This window comes from Ixodes scapularis, unplaced genomic scaffold, assembly GCF_016920785.2.
Source record: "Ixodes scapularis isolate PalLabHiFi unplaced genomic scaffold, ASM1692078v2 PGA_scaffold9__187_contigs__length_104089568, whole genome shotgun sequence".
NCBI lineage: Eukaryota > Metazoa > Arthropoda > Arachnida > Ixodida > Ixodidae > Ixodes > Ixodes scapularis.
In genome coordinates this window covers 35,103,228-35,122,379 of record NW_024609884.1, presented here as the reverse complement: position 1 = coordinate 35,122,379, position 19,152 = coordinate 35,103,228, and the positions used below count along the sequence as shown (strand labels likewise).

At 48.0% G+C, this 19,152-nt stretch overlaps 1 protein-coding gene and 1 pseudogene across 1 annotated transcript; one reads left to right on the top strand and one right to left on the bottom strand.

Annotated features, from left to right (window-relative positions):
• LOC120837456 overlaps positions 1-14,176 on the bottom strand; it is a 33,769-nt pseudogene extending 19,593 nt beyond the window's left edge.
• A 2,890-nt stretch (positions 14,177-17,066) lies between these two features.
• Positions 17,067-18,365, top strand: LOC115319999 (uncharacterized protein K02A2.6-like). The gene has a single exon (XM_029980082.2). It carries the CDS (start codon positions 17,164-17,166, stop codon positions 18,325-18,327), a length of 1,164 nt encoding a protein of 387 aa, XP_029835942.2. The 5' UTR covers positions 17,067-17,163; the 3' UTR covers positions 18,328-18,365.
• The last annotated feature ends 787 nt before the right edge of the window (positions 18,366-19,152 follow it).

Genomic DNA, 19,152 nt, shown 5'->3' with positions numbered 1-19,152 from the left:
ACTCGTGAAAACTGCAAACTGGTTTTGGGCTTCGAAAGGGCAACCTTCTGCCCTTTCAAAGCCCAAAACTCAAGATCAAAAATATTTTCTGTAGTTCTATTTTGCAGCTTTGTTCTAACATATTTTCCACCCACATATATTTTTTTTTCCTGAATTTTTTGAGGACCCATCATTTTTCTCTAATGATTTGAGATTAAATTACCCCTATATGTATAAAATAAAAATACTAAATAAAAATAAACCTTCCTTTTTTTTCGACAACTAAATCTTCTAATAATTACTTAGATGCAGCTGTGACGTTCCCGTCTGGTGACTCCTTATAGTTAGCCATCTCTGTGTGCGTGTGTTGAGCAATGCGGGTTCGCCCTTCCGTAACTGTGAGGTGCGCCTCAGAGTTTTTTCACCTATGTGCGTGTGGGCGTGGGTGCGTGTGTGTGAGAGAGAGGTGGCAAGACGCAAAATGAGCGAAGCAAGGGGCTCTTCGGGAGCGGTGAGGAATGCGGATTCGCCCCTCCGAAACTCTGTGGACGAACCTGCTAGGCATCTACCCTCCGATAGGTGAAATGGACGAAACTGCTAGGCACCTACCCTCCGATGGGTGAAATGGAGCATCCGGAAGAAGGCAACAAAGAGAAAGAAAGCCCAGCGGGGATATCTCTCTCGGGCGGCGTACACGAAGGGTGAGGCGAGGCGAGGCCAGGCCGGTGGGGAAGCGGAACCAAGGGAGTCTGAGAGGCTGCGGGGCGACAACGTGAAGAGACCGGCCTCGAGAGGTTCGACGTTCATGGACTCGGCGCACCTTCGGCACCACCACCGAGACGTCCAAGTTCCCATCGTGTTTCCACTCAAGCAAAGTCATTCAAGTGCGTGAGTGTTCACCCTTGGAACTTCTTGACGCGTAGTGGCGTAGAACTCTCCCAGAACATTCCTATTTTTGCGAGAGTGTGTAGCCACTGTATTCCGTAATCCTTTCGCTACGTATATAAAGTTGCAATTGTTTGTTATCGGCAATCTTGGGTGCCTCACTCCAGCGACAGAGCCCGTGACAATTACGTGATCAAGACCAAATCTTTAGGGTCGTCACACAGCGCAAAAACCTATGCGTTTCTTTTTTTAGGTGGGATCGAGATAAGGGACTGGTGTTTTGAGTTCCAAGTGAAAAACAAACAATAAAACCACTGAATAACCGTAAAGAGTTGAGCTTTATTAGTGGAATAGGGTAATTTATATAATAGGTTTATCGTGCTCCACTTGGGACTCAAAAGGAAGGACCAAAAGCGCAAGGAAGAAGTTTACGCTAAAACATCGTTGGTAGTCAGCTGTGTGTCATATCCTGTCCTTTCTTTCTTTGTGTTCTAGTTATTTCTAAAGTTCAAGCTGATATATTTACAAATAAAGCCACACCATCTACAGTTTCACAAATTCGATTTAGCCGTAAAAAAGGCCAATATTATATCATGTTGCAACTTAACCCGAGACTGCAGGTATGAAATGGAAACCCACTGTCCTGTTCTGGTTGTGCGCTTTTGTGTGTCCTGGTGCTTTCTGTCTTAGCGAAGGGCAAGTTGTGTGGTTGGCGACCTTGTGGTTGTGATTAAATAAAGACGTGGTACCGAATAAATTTTTTAGCTGCGTTTGAGACGTTCTCTTCTCTTTTTTCTGCCCCTTCTACTTTCAAGTTTCTATTCCATACCCCAGACTCGGGTTAAGTTGCAACATGGTAAACATCCGCCATCTCGCCTGTACTCTATCCGTTTTTTCATTATTTCATAGCAGTATGGCACAGCTGATAAGCGTCCGCTTTAAAGAAAAAAAAAAGGGGGGGGGGGAGGGGGGACTTGCTTATAGCGTGACCTCATGGCTCACTTTCTTACTGATCTGTCAGCTTACTTTAGAAACCACCCTTTATTGTGCTGGGGAAGGGTTCAGCAATCAACATGGAATTTTCGGGGTTGTGTTGGGGCTTGTCTATTGGATGAAATTTGGGTTCTCCTTTGAGATGAGGTGATTTTGCGTGCCAAGTTTTGTGTGTCAAGATTTAGTGTGTCAAGCCTTGAAGACGGGATTTGAATTGATTTTTATTGCCCGTAATGTCCCACAACTTCTCAGTGTATGAGGGCTTCACTTCTGTGTTCAACCAATCTCCATCAAATCCGGACGTATAATAACTTACGGATCTCGAGATTCGCGTTTAGCTAGCGGACAACAGAGTTCGCGAATAATTTGCTGAACCCAGCTATAATATCTTCATCCCAACGCACCATCTGCTAGAAATCTGCTGAAGAAGCGCAGGACGTCCGTAATATACTTCCACATGGGTACGTCAAGACCGAGAGTCGTGTCGACGCTGGTCGGTCCCCTTTCGAGCTTCACCAGGACCGCGACGAACACATTACGCTCAAGCAGAGTATCGCATTGGAGCCACACTTCATCCGGTGTTATGCGGGAAAGGAAGTTTTATCAACGCGGGAAGCGAGCAGCGGGACGGCACGTGTTATCGCTCTTTCTTTTGGCATCTGGCTGGAGAGTGAGTAATCTGCGAAGTCTGCAAACGATGAGACGGCTTGCCCGTAGAGCATTCGATCAAACGCCGTAAAACTCTGGAATAAAAATCGCAGCATTCTTACACGGTGAGAAACTAGGACTCAGGGAAGGACACCAGAGCGCGCGTGGAGGTCAGAGCGCCGAGTTCTGGTCGGAATGATTAGTGGGTCGGCGCAAACCTAGCTGCCTTTGTCTACATGCTCACTGCTTAAATGCGTTCGGACAGTGAGTGGAGACAAAGGCAGCTATACACCTTTTCCGCGTAGTCGTCGCCATCTTGCGTGTTGCAGCGACAGCCGCGCCGTCTGGCGTACGGTTGTTGTGCGCCCATTTTGGTATGCGGAGAGCAGCGTTGTTCCCAGCTCCTGCGTTGTCCCCATTGACCCCGTGCATCGTATCTTCATTGTTTTCCCTTTAATGAGTTCTTAATTAGTTTGTTAATGAAAGTGTGAATTATTCTTGTGTTCTGGCGTGTTTGTTCGCCTTCATGGCGCCCGTTGTTGCGCCAACAGCGCCGAGAGGTTCGTCGCCAGCGTCGCCGGTAATCGAAATCAGAGGCATGTTCACTTTTCCCGAGGACGTTTACCAGTGTTTACTCTTCGCGTGTTGTTGTTTGTGAAGAATGACAGCCTTCTGGCGAGTGACTAACGGAGGGTTTCTATGCGCGAGCGAGAGCGACCCTGGGCATAGAAGTATCATCGTTTAATCGTAGAAATACTCACAATGGGAGTTGGCGACGCGGGCCGAACGGCTTATTGTTATGGTGCACCCTCGAGGTACGATCGCTAGTTACCGGGACATCTCTACTTCGTATGACGCCCAGATGCGTGGGAACTATTCAGGAGATGGGGGTGAAAGGGGGGGGGGGGGAGGGGGGGAGGGCGACGACGATTTTGCGCCCTCTTTTCGTATTGTTTTCATTAACGTATTTTACGGGCGTCGCTACCGAGCAACACACAAAATTATAGTGCACATCCTCGTAGGAATGAACGGAATGAAAAACAAAACTTGAGTAGCCAATAACAATCCTTACACCCAGGGTCTTACATTTGCACCACAAGCTGCAAAATTCGTTCTACATTTGACTTGTCGAGGCCTATTACTGCACCGTTTCTATTCTGCCTATTCGCTTTTTTGTGTGTGCTGATACTGCATCGCTTCCTCGCTGATATCAGCGGGGAAGCGATGCAAAGTGTATACGTCACAGCCGCATTCGCTTTGCGACTTCTTGTGTTGCAGTGTTGCCAGATTGGGCTATATATAGCCAAATTGGGCTACATTTTTTTCTAGTTGGCGTTAAAATTTCGTGTTTGGCTATGTGGCTATTTTGGGCTATTTCTAAGAGTGCGGCGAACTTTTGTCGAACCTCAGGTTCGCCGCCGAACTTTGAGGTTCGGCTAGTTAATTTTCGAACTTTTAATCAGTTTCGAAAGAAAAAAGTTTCTCTTTTTGCTAGTCGAGAGGAGGGAGAGGAAAGAGAAAGGCTTCAAACTTCTACAAACTTTGGGGTTTTCACATTACGCGGTGAAGCAATGCTTGCAGAGTTCAAGCGGTCTCCCTACAGCGCAGTGGAGCAAACCAAACAGATTGCACTATTACCACAGGCCCGGTAGCGCGCCTTCAACCCGGACGCATATGGCTTTGCCCGGACGTAGGCTTAACTCTCGAAATACTACTTTGGTGCCCATTGTGAGAATCCTTAGGCACCCAGGTTTCTAAAAATGAGAAGTCCGCACTTTCACGTTGCCCACCCCAGGAAAGGGCAACACAATCAGAAATAGCGTGAACATGGATAGGTGACACTAATATTCTTTACAAAGAAAAAGAGACGAGGGGTGGATATTTGTAAGGACCTGAGATACTGGGGTTCTGGTTTGAAACACCCAGTGTTATGACTGTTCTGCTTCTGTATTTTGTTCTTTTGTTTATTGTACACACTAAACATTGTAACACCCATAATCGTGTAAAAAGGGTGTAGGAAGGGTGTAGGTTAGGAAAAACACCCTTTTTACACACTTTTTACACGATTTCTGAATATCGGTTGGTGTAAAAAGGGTGTGCTGACGTTTTACGCCCTTTACACGCCCTCTTTATGCCCCACTTGCAGCGATGGTGTCTGAAATCGTGTAGAAAGGGTGTATGGGCGAATTTTACGCCCTTCATCCACACGGTGTGAAACGGGCGTAATGATGATGCTGTCAAATACACCCATGATTTCTTGGCCGTTCATATGTATTGCTTTGGTGAAACTGTTGTTGATGTACGGCGGTACAAACATCGAGTATAATTAATCGCCACACGGAGTCGCGTATGATTAGGAAATGCTAGAGAATAGTTTTTGCAACTCCTATTGAACTCTTCGTTCGACACGAGCCTAAAATTACGTTTTGCGCGTGCATCAGTTTTTTCGGTTCAACCTTGATTATAAAAAAAACCCATCTCCGCTCGCAAAAAAAAAAAGAATGAAGACGTGTAAATATACAACCTAGGCAGCACACACTATTGCGCTGCTATGGAATTAAATCGGAAAGATTGTGCCGATATTATTTTGGTCTAGCCAATATCTGAAAAATGGGATGGGTCGCGCCGACGCTATCCTGACATACCGTACGTGGCGCCGTTTTTGGTTGACTGTCAAGAGTGTCCTGTGTGAATCGGCTATGCCGGCGAGGTATTTCTATTGCTTGACTGTCTAAAATCCGACGTTAAAAAACAGTACAAAGCAAGATTAAGTGAAATAGAATCTGCTTACTTTTAACCTGAGAAAGACTTTTTAAGCTGAAGACTTGAACAAACTGTGGCGACCTCATTTCGGATATTACAAACTCACCTGACTGGGTTTCGCACTACTTATAGCACCTTCACTGATACTTTATTTTGGAGTGTAGCTCTGAAGAAACAATGTCGCAAGACAATCGAAAGTGCCGGATTAATGACGCCCCCAGGGACGCGACTCTTATCTCTGCGTAATGACACCAAAATATCTAGCTTTCCGACGCTTTTTTTTTCGGTTTTTCTTTGGTACACGTGAAACCGCGTCTTCGGCGGCGTTAAAAATGTTTTTTCGTATTTATCTTGTGATCTCGCGGTCCGTACCAGATCATGCGCGTCTACAGGAGTAGCAGTTTGAGACGCTCAAGGTTGTACTACGCAAAGCAAGCCCTAGCGAGTCCGATTTCGCGACCTTCCCTGGGCAGGGCAGGTGGCAATACAAAGCAGCAGAGGGAGATTAGCGGCTTTGTCCAACCCCCTTTGACCTCGTCTTCTGATAAGCCTCGAAACCTTCTTTTGTGTCTTCGTGTTGCTCTGAGCGAGTGCGAAGTCCACTTCTAGCAAATCAGAGGGGTGGCGCAAAACACGTGATCGCTCTCCGTAGGGCAAGGACGCTTGGACGAAAATTTGTCACGTGATTCGCTCTGCCGCGCTGATGGGCTACTGGGGCCGTAGTCTTTGCCGTATGCCAAGTTATGATGAGTTGTAGGGGCCACGTAGGTTCGGTTTACAAAAAGGGGGGCGCCCGTCAGTGTATTCCTGTTTTTCGTGCGGTTAAGTCGCAGCCGTGATTTTTCGTCGTGAACGGCCGGAATACATCCATGCCAAGTTTTCGGAAATGATCGTTTATTTCGTCGGAGTCCATGGAATTATTGTGCTGTATTTGTTGGACGCATTTCGACAAAGAGCTGCTCATCGGCGGCCGCGAGACTTCCGTTGAATGTGATCGACCGCCTTCAACCTCGGCATTGTGTTTGCGTTGTTTTGTGCTGCCCGAATCGGATTACGCATCTATAACGACAGAGAGGTGCTCATCGGCGACCGCGAAACTTCCGCTGAATGTGAGAGACCGCTTCATCCTCGACATTGTGTTTGTGGATAGTTCTGTGCTGCCCGAATCGGATTATGCATCTATCACGGATTACATGAGATCGCTGTTTTATTGGTAAGTACTCAGCAAGCATGCTTCTGATAGTAGTCCAAAGGGGCTATGTTCAACAAATGTTTCATTTCTCCTGAAAAGAAAAGGAAGTGACGGAAGCGACGATATCGCGTTTGATTGGTTGGAAGGTCAAAAGGCGAAAATAGGTAACTTTCGTCATTTGAACCTCTAACCAATCAAACGCGATATCGTCACTTCCGCCACTTCCGTTTATTTTTAGGAGTAACGAAACATTTGTCGAACATAGCCTCCCTGCTTCCGTTTCAATCGACCATTTTACGGTTTACAAACATGAACTGCCGCTTGCGTCCCAAGCAACTCCTGGTCGTACCGTCTTTGCAAGCTTGTCAGTTTTGTCCACGTCGCCAGTGCAAGGAAGCATAAACGTCACAAGAAAAGTACAGTTGGAGATTCAACTAGGGCCTTCGGTTGTACAATTTGAAAGGGTTATGAAGCAATGTCCGGTTGAAATATTCATGACCTTACACGCACGGACCGCCACTGGTTTAGAAGCGTCTCGGTCGTGGTGGAATTGCGAGGATAAAAGAGAACTATTTCTTTCTGTCTTGCCTTCGCCAAGTTTGATGTCGTGCGCGTGAACGTAGCTTTGCCCTTTGGCACGCTTGTAATTGCACGCACTTGCCCGCATAAGCAGAGACATGGCTGCGGCCAGATGACCTGCTTGCAATCGTCTATAGAGAATTTTGTAGAACCTGTTAGAACCTTGATTAAAAAATAAAAAGTGAACCAGGCATTTGCAGTCATTTTCTCGAGCGCTCTTTTGGGTGTTGGTAATCGCGCCTTTTTTATTTCCCTTTCTGGCGGTGATACACACAATTTAGAGGGCGTACTGCGCAGACATAACGCCCTAATAAAAAGGTGTACAGTGGAATCACACCCTAATTGAAAGGTGTTCGGAATAACGCCGTCCTTTAAGGGTGTTAGGGGAAAACACCCTATTTTAGGGGCGTTAGGAATAACGCCCTTTGTTTAGGGCGTTTTGCTACACCCAAATGGGTGTTAGTTATAGGACAAGCCATTTACACCCACAAGGGTGTTACGATGTTAAGTGTGTATGATCATATTTCCCGGGCTTCACAATAAAGCCGTCTTTGTGTGCTTTGTACTTCTGAAAACCTACGAAGGAAGGGCCAGTTTTGTACGGATATTTATCCTTCGGAAGCTTTTCTTGAAAAATTCACAAGTAACCTAATGCACACAAAAGGTGGCGCATCTGAGGGTTGAAGCAGAGATTGTAACATATAACGTATGAGCGTGAGAAATGGTCAATATAAGGCTTAAAATTCATTGTTTTAGTTTTGGCTATTTTGGGCTATATTTTTTTTTTACAGCTTTGGCTATATTTGGGATATATCTACCAGTAGTTTGGCGGTATTTTGGTGGGACCATCTGGCAACACTGGTTCGGTGCACAATTTGTCGCGCGCTATCTTCCGTTTTCGGAAATTGCTGCGGCAGCCAACGACTGCGCGTGGCAGCCCGATGACCAAATATGCGCGGACATGATACATCGACGTATTAACCCACCTTATTACAACTCACTTCGCTGTCAAGGGCTTCAAAACCCATTTAACGCGCACCACTTCAGCATCTTGTCAGCCGGCTAGGCCTGCTCCCGCATACCGGAAGTGTTAGAACCGGAAGAACTATTCCCGCTGTGCGCCGAGTCGAGGCTACGCACGTTACGCGCTGTATCGAGGTTAGACGGAAAAGGTGTATAGCTTAGCGTCCACCCCCTATTCATTCCAACCAGAGCTCAGCGCCATCCCCGCGCTTCCATCTCCTCCTCTCCCTCCGTTTCTCGCCACAGATGGCCCAGAGTTATACACTCCGTGCAGGAACTATAGGGGGCGCTTTGAAAAACGCGCGCAGCGCCGCTAGCGGAGGAGCTGGCGTTCGACTGTGAGGCGCGTTCAGCAGCCTGCGGCGCCTTTTCGCATGCCAAGCTGTGGCGGCGGAAGCGCGCACGGACGGAACTTTTGCTTTTTGAGCCGATAAGTTGAGGGTGACGTTGCATGAGTGCAGAGGCAGAAGGGAATTTAGCTGTTGTCCACTTCTTATATATTGAGTTTGAGTCGTTATTAGGGGTAATTTCTCTAGTTGGGGCCGAAAAAGAAGTTGGAGCAATTTTCCGAAAAACAAGACGGCCGCCACCTTAATTGCTGTGAGTGGGAAATTTATTTCGCTCGTCGCTGTAAACCTAGGACTGCTGGAACGATGATATTTGGAGGCGAGTGAGTTGTTCACTAAGTTTGTGCACGAAGAGTGCCAAGTTTCTTGAAGACAGCAGGTGTGAAAGTTAGGTTTCTAACGAATAAAGACATAAAGCCAATATTGGACCCAAAACGTTGTGTTATAACCGGGCTGTGCAAAGTGCAGATTTGGGCACACAGATGCTTGGACTTGACAGTAACATGACACAGCACTTATTATACAAAAAACAAAAGGTGCCATAGGGAAACCAAGTGAAAATTTGGTTTGGGCGGCGTAACTCAATGGGAACCGGTTTTGACCATGAAAAGGCTGTCAAGACAATACCACTGGTCGGGGGAGGTGGAGACTTTAGAGGTAGGAAGGGACTAGTGGACTGTACTTCCGATTGAAACAACTTTACGAAAGGTGGTTCCAAAGCCGTGAAAACAAAGTTGTCGGCCAGAACACGGTTTGGCCGCCAAGGGCTTTTGCGGTCAGCTGTTGTGTAATAACCTGTTGTGCGAGGTGCTGATTTTCGGCGCACAGGTACTTTGACATGACCGTCACTTGGCACAACACTTATTATAACAAAAAGAGTTGGCATAGCGAAACCAGGTGGAAATTTAGTTTGGGCGGTGTAACTAAATGGGAACTGGCTTTGACCGTCAAAGGCTGTCAGATAATACCACTCATCGTGGGAGGTGCACACTTTACAGGTAGGAAGGGACCAGTGGGCGGTACTTCCAGTTCGAACCACTTTGCGATAGGTGGCTCTAAAGCCGCGAAAAAAAAAAATGTTGTCTACAGAACTCGGGGTGTCAGCGTTTCCACATCCAAAAGATAGCCACACCACGTAAACTTCCATACTTAAACGTCGATTCTTCAGTGATTCCGAGTTTCATTGTTTTTTTTTTTTTAGATTTATATTTGTCACTTTTTTTACCGTTCGAATCTTTCTTCATGAAGTACAGATTGCGTGCCATACTTGTCCGGAAATATCATCGACACGTACGATGGGGACGAAACTTCTTCGGAAGGCATTCCTCCAACGAAATTGGCACTGCATACCCGCGAGTGTGGGATGGCATTTCAGTTCGTCCCATCGACGCTGACACATGTGGGCGTTACTGGTACGAAAACAAACGCAGAGCGCAAAGCGGCAGTGTAGAATATGTCAGCCGTGCCGACTCAGTGGCAGACATGATCGGGAGACCAAATTTCTCGCGTCGTACGGCACGGCTCCATCGTTGTCGCTGTCCCACAAAACATCGGCGAGGTGAAAAACTGTGAAACTTTGTCTCCACGAGATACGACGCATAACTTTTGAAGCACTTAATGACGCAGCACAGGCAGTACTTCATGCTGTGAACACAGCGTAACCGCACCACTCCGACTTCAATGCGTGCCAACGTACGTGGCGTGGTTTCGGTTTCGTTTTCTCTGGGGTTCTCACTGCCTACCTTCGGTACCGGCCGCGCGGCGGCGCGCCAGTCGCGTCGCACGGAGTGTATACAAGCATAACTGGGGGAAACTTTCTTCGGCATCTACGCTCTAAAAAGTTGCTCCACCTACTAAGCGTAAGGATATGATACGTTTCCTTATACATGATTTGAGGAATAACGACTGTTATCGATATACTTGTTACGCATTGTATCTGTAAGAAAACAGTATAATTTCCTTACGCATAGACTAATGCATAAAGGGTTATTCATTAATAGCTATAATCATTCGCAGAAAATAAAACTGTGGCAACAGTAAGAGGGCGAAGGGAACGTCGAGTGTTCCAGTCACCCTCTTATCTCTTTTTATTCGTTGTAATTCCTTTTGACTTCGTTGCATCGTCATATTTCAACCATCTAGCAAATTGCTTTCGCGCCAGACACTGAAAAAGATAAATAAAAATAAAATGGCTGGGCTGCAAACGTAGATTCCCGCAAAGAAGGCCTTGTTTATCGCTGTTCGTCACTTCGCCAAATTTAACAGGCCTCCGGACGCTAACAGATTCGTGCCGAGATCAAGGTATATTACCGAAATAGCAGTGCGCCCAGTGTTCTACGACTTCGTTTCTATATATCACCCATGTTAGAACAAAACAAAAAAGTGAAGCTAGGCACAACAAAATTGTATTACGTATAACATTTTAAGTATAACCTTGGCCGTTCTAAACGCATGCATCGTTTTCGATAGCCCTGATCTCGGCTTGTTATACATAAGCCATGGTATCTCTTGGCGTGCTTCATGGACTACAATCTTGCTCGTCATCTTATGACCTTCGCGACTGTTATTCTCATCTATGAAGAACCGACGCTCAAAGTATAAATATGCATAACCTTTTTCTAGAGTCTCTCAGTACTCTGCAAGTTGGGGCAGCGGATGGCGGAGCTCGAGGCGGATTGGTGTTTCCTGAGCTTCTGCTTAAGGGAAAGATACATCGAAGAACAAAGATGATCCTACCTTTTATTGTTGGCTTGAGGATTGGACGACCAACAAGAAAGTGCTGACGGCCGACAGGAACTCTCTAAGGGACCAACTCAGGCAAGCTTGTAAGATACTGCGACAGTATTTGGACATTAACTCGCGAGAAAGACTAGGTTAATACTATTGAGTATTCTACCTGGTTGCATTTGTTGTCGTCAAAACGGGAAGCGTTATGGAGCGGAATTCGAGGGAAAGCATTAGCATCCTTGTCAAAGCGAACTGCATGCGTCGCAGCAGATGTTGGAATTCATCGCTCCTCAACTTGTTAGGAAAGCAGCTGGACGAAAAAAGGGAAGCACATGTCTGGCTAAGCGACCGAAGTTCTCCGTTAATGTGAAACCTTCTAAAGTGGACATCGCATCTCATGTGTTCGAAATTGCCAGAAAATTTTTTGACCAGGATAAGAGAAATGTTTTAATGGGAAAGCATTATAAAGCTCACGGAGCGATCCGGCGTTATCTGAGCTTGAAGCCGGTGTTATCGTTGCCTGTAGCAGCGATAAACGGCACCCAAATTCCCCTGAGCGAAACGGGACCTAAATTCCCATTGGCTGCGACGCGTCACGTGACTCCATAGCAACGGCGTCATCGTTGCTAAGGAGCCAGTCGAACTGAACTGCTAGCGGCACAGCGGGAAGAGGGGGGACGCGGGTATGCGCTGACCTGACGTTAGGCCTAACGCTACGCTGATGATGAGAGGAGACGTGATTTCAGCACGTGCCGCGCCGAGCTTCGCACTCCTGCATCTGCCTCACCCAGCGGCGCAGCAGTCACCAGCGAGCCAGGGCGGTCTGCGCGGCGCACCGCCGCACTCCATGCCGGCGCTGCGGCCGCTTCTGCTCCCCTCGGCGTCGAGCATGCTTTCGCATTCACAACTCATAAGAAGTGCTTAGGTGTCCTCTGAATTTTTTATTGGTGAGTCTATAAGGAAAGTGTCTAGGTTGGTAGATCAATCTTTTTTGACGTACAGGGTAAATTGTAAGACGTTCAGGAACGTAAAGAAGGAGCTAGAACAGAAGGAGCTTACTTTGCTTCAAACGGACAAATCAGGAAGGTTTGCTGTCCTGGAGAACGACTTGTTTGGAGCAAAAGCTTCTGAAGCAGTTGATAGACCTTTAGACCGTATGCGGGTGACCTGAAGAAAGCAAAAAGGAAGGTGGTTGCAGTGCTCAAGGTGTGTGACTTCCCGACGGAGATAAAGAGATTAGGGGTAGTGTCGCAGGCAACTCTAAGGTTGCAATATCTGCTGAAGGACCGTAAGGCTGGTTTTCCCTTGAAAGTGTTTGTGAACATAAATTGAGCTTGGCAAAAGGTGTTGGTTTTTCCAGAAGTGCCTGACAGGAGGGGAGCTCAACAGTCCGTTGTCACTAAACATCTCTGAGCAATTGATTGAAATATTGAATCCACATTACGGGATAAGGTGTGATGTGACAACTTTAGATATCATGGACTTATACTATACTCTATGGCTAAGTCGGAGCTGTTAATGATTGACAGGAGGTGGTGTGATGATAATCTAGTGAAGCTTCAGTCTGCCTCTGGGATTGATGTAGATAGTTTTTCTTTACAATTCTGGAGTTTCATTTAGAGTCCATTGTTGTAGACTTCGAAGGTTCTCTTTTTATTCAAAAAGGGGGGTGTGTATCGGATCGTGAATTGCGCCAGTGTTGTCCGTTATGTTTTAGTCGATATGGATGTTCACGTATACATGGTTGTGCGGTCTCTGCCAAGTGGAGCTGTCGCTGTCCGTCAATATGTAGACGACATCTTGATTTGTGCTTTCGAGGAACGGTTGGTATAGATAGTTAAAAAGTGCATACTAGACAAGTGCCATGATTTGACGTTCACGGGGGAAAGTACCCTTCAGGGCAAAATTCAGTACTTAGACCTCCTGTACAGAAAAGGGCGTGTGCTGGCGGTACGGCAAGGAATCGGCAAAGCCTTTGTTGGCAGCTGACAGCTGTCACTCGGAGATAGTTAAGAGGGGTCTAATTGCGTCTGTGATGGATAGCTCCTGTAAAAAGTTACGTGTGCATTGGGTTGGAGTTACAAACGTTGTGTCTTTTCGGAGCGGGCCATCACCAGGATGTTATTGTTATAATTGTTCTCAAGGTGTTGGGAAAGTTTAGTTTGGCTCCTGTGGAAAAACCGGTTGTGAAGACTGTAGTCGGTGTGCCTTACTACCATGGAATATCTCATAACTTTAAATTAGTGGCAAAGTGGTTCGGTGTAAATTTAGTTGTCAAAGCAAAAAAAAAAAAAAAAAAACTGAAATTCAGATGTAACTTCCCAGGTAGGAGTGGTGTACGACATTTTTTTGCGGTGTGGGTTGCCTTATGTTGGGCAAACTTGTCGTTATAAAAGGGTCTTGGAACATAAAAGGGCAGTAGAAGATAAGGCTCAGCACCCGGAAATCGCTAAACATGTTGTAGACTGCAATGACTGTCAGCCTGAAGGGGGGGATACCCAGGTTTTGCACAAAGAGAAAGAAATGGTAGCAGAGTTCTGAGGGAGACCATGCGTATTTTGACCTCTGGCAACTGTGTAGGAATCCAGATACTTCGGTGTGGGACGTTTCGGTGTAGGGCGTTTCGGTGCGGTCCTTTCGGTGCATGAACTTTATGGTGCACGAACAGTTCGGTGCTCGGACTGTTCGGTGTAGGACATTTCAATGTACGGATGCTTCGGTGCACGGACTTTTCGATCTAAATATGAGTTTCGATTTGTTTTCTCAAATTTCAAGAAACAAGATGTAAAATTACATAGACATTAACGGACTGCATTCGGGGAGATAGAAGAGAAGTCCGAAAGCAATCGGCTTGCGATGCAGCCAACACTTATCATACTTGTCATATCGTCATATGTGTGGTGTTTGGCGGAGTGAGGTTCGGGTCGGGTCACCCTGGGTACAACGCCGCGGGGAACTCTGGGATGGGGCACCCGGGCGGCGAGTAGTCTGTTTCATTGGGCCGCTTGAGCTGGACGCTACGGAGCAAGTCGCTCCCCATGTTGGTTGCGGAATAAAGACACGTTCCGTACCAAAGTCTCTCCTTTGTCGGCGGACACACAACATAAAGTGGCGACGAGGACTTTCGACCGACCACCCATGCGAGCAGAACTCGAGCAGCAACTGGTGGACGCCGTGTAGGCCTGAGAAGACAGCAACTGCGGCGGGTACGGAGGTGCAAGCGACGCAGCGGAATGGTGCAGAGCCATGGCCAAGTTCGGGCAAGTCGAACATTTTGACGCTTCGTTGTGCTCATGGTCGTTATACGAAGAAAGACTAGCGTCGTTTTTGAGAGCGAACCATGTGCCGGAAACTGACCAGGTTGACGCCTTTTTAAGCCTAATTGGGCCTACGACGTACAACTTACTCAAGTCGCTAACAGCTCCTCAGCTACCAGTAACGAAGTCCTTCGACGAGCTAACGCAGCTACTACGAGACCATCTAGAACCCAAGCCGTCTGTTATTGCAGAGCGAGCCAGATTTCATCGCCGAATTCAAGAGGAGGGCGAGACTATTGCGCAGTTCGTCGCCGCGCTAAGGACGCTCGCACGAACGTGCGACTTTGGCACGTTTTTGGATGAGTCATTGCGTGACCGGTTCGTTTGCGGAATGCGCCGCGTGGATATTCAGCGAGCACTTTTCGCCGAAGATAAGACGTTGACCTTCCAGAAAGCGGTTGACCGGGCCGTGGCTTTGGAGACAGCGATAAAAAGCACATCCGAGGTGCACGGGTCTGGTGGCAACAGCGACCAAGTGGAAAGCGCCAGCGTCCACAAGTTGAAAGGTGACAAAGAAGATACTAAGAAGCGAGGGGTGGCTTGTTACCGTTGCGGGTCAAGCAAGCATCTCGCACGCACGTGCATACACAGCGAGGCGACCTGTTACAAATGCCAGAAAGTGGGGCATATTCAGCGAGCATGCCGCTCATTTCAGGAGAGGAAGCCGCAAGGAAGGAAGAAGTCGCTGAAAACTTTAACGGTGACTAAGGACGCCCATGTCAACCGCATTACAGCTCCAAAAGACCAGCCATTGACGGTAGAAGTGCTGGTTGAGAATTCGCCGGTGACAATGGAAATCGATACCGGAGCGGCGGTATCAGTCATCTCAAAGCAGCAATACCGTGAGAGGTTTGCGGCATTGAACTTGAAGCCGACGGCGCTGCGGTTGAAGACGTACACCGGGGAAACTGTCAAGCCCTGTGGAGTTCTGGAAGTTAAAGTTTCGCATCAAGAGGAAACAAGAGTCCTGTCATTGTATGTCCTGAACCAGTCAGGGCCACCACTTCTTGGCCGGGAGTGGCTACAGAGGCTGCGGTTGAACTGGAAGTAAGTGACGGGCTTCAACAATCTTCAGAGGAGCACACAAGGGGCAAGTCCGATGCCAGTGGACAAGTTGCAAGTATTACTAGACAGGTATCAGGCCATCTTCAAGGACGAACTGGGGAAGATCTCTGGAGAGGAGGCGAGGCTGTTCCTTAAAGAAGGAAGTCATCACAAGTTTTTGAAGGCCAGGAGTGTACCCTTTGCATTGGTTCCAGCTGTAGAAAAGGAACTGTCGAACCTAGAAGCCCTTGGTGTCATCACACCGACAACCAGTAGCGAGTTTGCGACACCATTAGTGCCTGTTCCCAAGAAGGATGGCACCATACGATTGTGCTGCGATTACAAGATGACATTGAATCCGATGTTGGATGTTGAGCGTTATCCCTTGCCGAGAGTAGATGAGCTCTTCTCAGTGTTGGCGGGAGGTCAGAGTTTTTCAAAAATCGACCTCAACAGAGCATATCAGCAGGTTGTCATGAGTGAGGAGTCCCGACGATTACTGACCATCACGACACACAAAGGCCTATACCTCATGAATCGCCTACCTTTTGGAATAGCGTCGGCCCCGGCAATTTTCCAGAGGGTAATGGATAACATGCTGAAAGGAATCCCAGGGGTGGCATGTTATTTGGATGACGTGCTAATTACCGGAAAATCGCAGGAGGAGCATCTAAGAAGTCTGGAGGAGGTGTTCAAGCGTTTTGCGGAACGAGGCGTTCGCATCAAGCGAGAAAAGTGTGCCTTCTTCCAGGATCAGTTGCAGTACCTGGGACATCTGATAAGTCCTGAAGGAAGAAGGACGTCGGAGGAGAAGGTGGCTGCTATCGTAAAGGCACCAGCACCAGCAGACGTGTCGCAGCTGAGATCGCTTCTGGGAGCCGTGAACTACTACGGCAAGTTTGTTCCTCAACTGGCAACCATAGTGGCTCCACTCTACAAGCTACTGCATCAAGATGTGAAGTGGCACTGGGACCGTGCATGTCAAGAGGCCTTCCAACCAGTCAAAAAGTTGCTGATGTCCTCAGAAGTGCTTGTACACTACGACCCAACAGCACCCTTACAACTGGCGTGTGAATCATCATCTTACGGTGTCGGAGTTGTGTTGTCTCACATATTGGAAGATGGAACTGCGCGGCCAGTCGCATACGCGTCACGGACACTGACGTCTGCAGAAAAAGGGTACAGCCAATTGGAAAAGGAAGCGCTGGCGTTGCTGTTTGGAGTGAAGAAGTTTCACTTTTACCTTTATGGACGCACGTTTAAGCTTGTGACGGACCATAAGCCCTTGCAGACTATTTTTGGACCAAAGACTGGGATCCCGGCAATGGCGGCTGCACGTCTGCAAAGGTGGGCAGTGACCCTGTCTGCCTACAGGTATTCTTTGGTGTTCAAGCGGTCGACTGAGAATGTTGAAGCGGACTGTTTCTCCAGACTTCCAGTGGAAGGGCGGCAAGAGAGTGACGAAAAAGTGGAGTCTTTTTGTTCCTTAAGATTACTGTCCTTGCCGGTGGACAGTCGGGACATCGCAAGAGAAACCGCACGAGACCCGTTGCTGAGGCGGTTGTACGACTACGTCTTGAAGGGGTGGCCTCCTTACGTGGGAGACCAAGCGCTGAAACCTTGGTTTCAACGTAACACGGAGCTGTCGGCACAACAGGGCTGCCTTATGTTAGGACTGCGAGTGGTAGTGCCGGAAAAGCTACGGAGCGTGCTGCTGGACGAAATCCATGAAGGGCATCCAGGAGTAGTGCGAGCCAAGGAGCTAGCTAGGAGTTATTTTTGGTGGCCCTCAGTGGACCAGGATGTGGAAAACCATGTGAAGGCGTGTGAGCAGTGTCAGCAACAGCGTAATCTGCCTACGCAAGCGCCTTTGCATCCTTGGTCGTGGCCCACCAAACCATGGCAGCGGGTACATGTAGACTACGCTGGACCATTTCGAGGAGCTATGTTTTTGGTAATTGTGGATGCCCACTCAAAATGGCCAGAGGTGTTTATTATGCAAGCGACAACCTCGGCAAAGACTATTGAAAAGCTACAGGAGGTGTTTGCGCGTTTTGGAATGCCCGAGACGTTGGTTTCTGACAACGGTACACAGTTTACGTCAAACGAGTTCAAGGACTTTCTAAAACGGATCGGAACACGTCATGTGTTAACAGCACCGTATCACCCCAGTAGCAACGGCCTGGCGGAGAGATTTGTGCAAACCTTAAAATCGGCGCTGCGCAAGGGAGTTGCCTCGGAGCCACTGCAGCAGACCTTAGGAAAGTTTTTGCAAACCTACCGAAACATTCCATATGCAACAACGGGGGAGGCGCCAGCAGTTTTGTTTTTGGGAAGACGCCTTCGCACTAGACTGGATGTTCTCAAGCCATCTGTAGAAAACAGAGTGGCCAGGCATCAGTTCCGCCAGATGTTGCAAAGAAGCTGCCGTACCCGAGAGTTTAAAATAAAGGACCGGGTACGTGTGTGGAACCCCCATCGGGGAGACAAGTGGCTAAAGGCAACTATACTGTCAAGGAGCGGTCCTGTCTCGTACAAGCTGCGTGTGTACCGGGACCATGACACAGTCATCTGGCGACGCCATCAGGATCACATTCGGCAGGAGGGGGACCAGGAAGTTGGAACGCCGGCGTCGCGGGAGGAAGATGGAGCTAGCTTCATACCGCAAGCTTTAAGTACAGCAAGCCAAGCGCAGCCTCCCCCTGCCAGCCCACCTACAAGTGCCTCAACGGACCCGGGGTCGACCAGTATTTCAAGGCCTCGAACGCCGACTCAGCGCTATCCAACAAGAGTGCGCTGCCCTCCTGATCGTTATTCACCGGGGGACTGACCTAAGGGGGACTTTCTCAATCAAGTGCGGAAGAATGTGGTGTTTCGCGGAGTGAGGTTCGGGTCGGGTCACCCTGGGTACAACGCCGCGGGGAACTCTGGGATGGGGCACCCGGGCGGCGAGTAGTCTGTTTCATTGGGCCGCTTGAGCTGGACGCTACGGAGCAAGTCGCTCCCCATGTTGGTTGCGGAATAAAGACACGTTCCGTACCAAAGTCTCTCCTTTGTCGGCGGACACACAACAATATGCTGGCCGTGTATTATTCCCTCGCTCTACAGGGCGCCGTGATTTCCCCAAAAATAAATCACGACTGAACGCATATGCCACGTTTCCCTTCTCGCGCCACCCAGACGTAGATTACGTAAATACCGGGTATCCCAAACAACGCGCCCTGATTTTTCTTCTTCAAAAGTGGACCGCTTTATGTTAATGAAACCAACTGTATGTTGTTAGCAAGCGTCTGGTGAGAGTTGCAGTATTTTGTAATGAGGCCTAATTAATAAAATGTCAGGATTAATTACCCCGTTTTTTTTAAATGTTGTATTAAGAGCCGAAATGTCAATGGGAAAGTTGTACAGCTCCTTGAGAAACACCTGAATCAGCAATTTGCAACGTGATATGGTTCGCGTGAATCTTTTTTTCTCACCAGTAAAGAAAGCCCGTGAAACATGACAAAATACCCCGATAGCGGTCCTGCCTCGTCATGGACTCGATTGCAATTGTCACGGGCTTTCTTTATAGGCAGAAAAAGGAAAAGAAGCACGCAAGACGCATGCATTACCTTTGTTCCTCTCGCAAGCAAACGCCCTTATGTTTTATATACCG

What these genes read in the sequence shown, in the direction of transcription:
- LOC115319999 (XM_029980082.2), top strand. Translation starts at nt 17,164, where the DNA reads ATGTTAGGACTGCGAGTGGTAGTGCCGGAAAAGCTACGGAGCGTGCTG.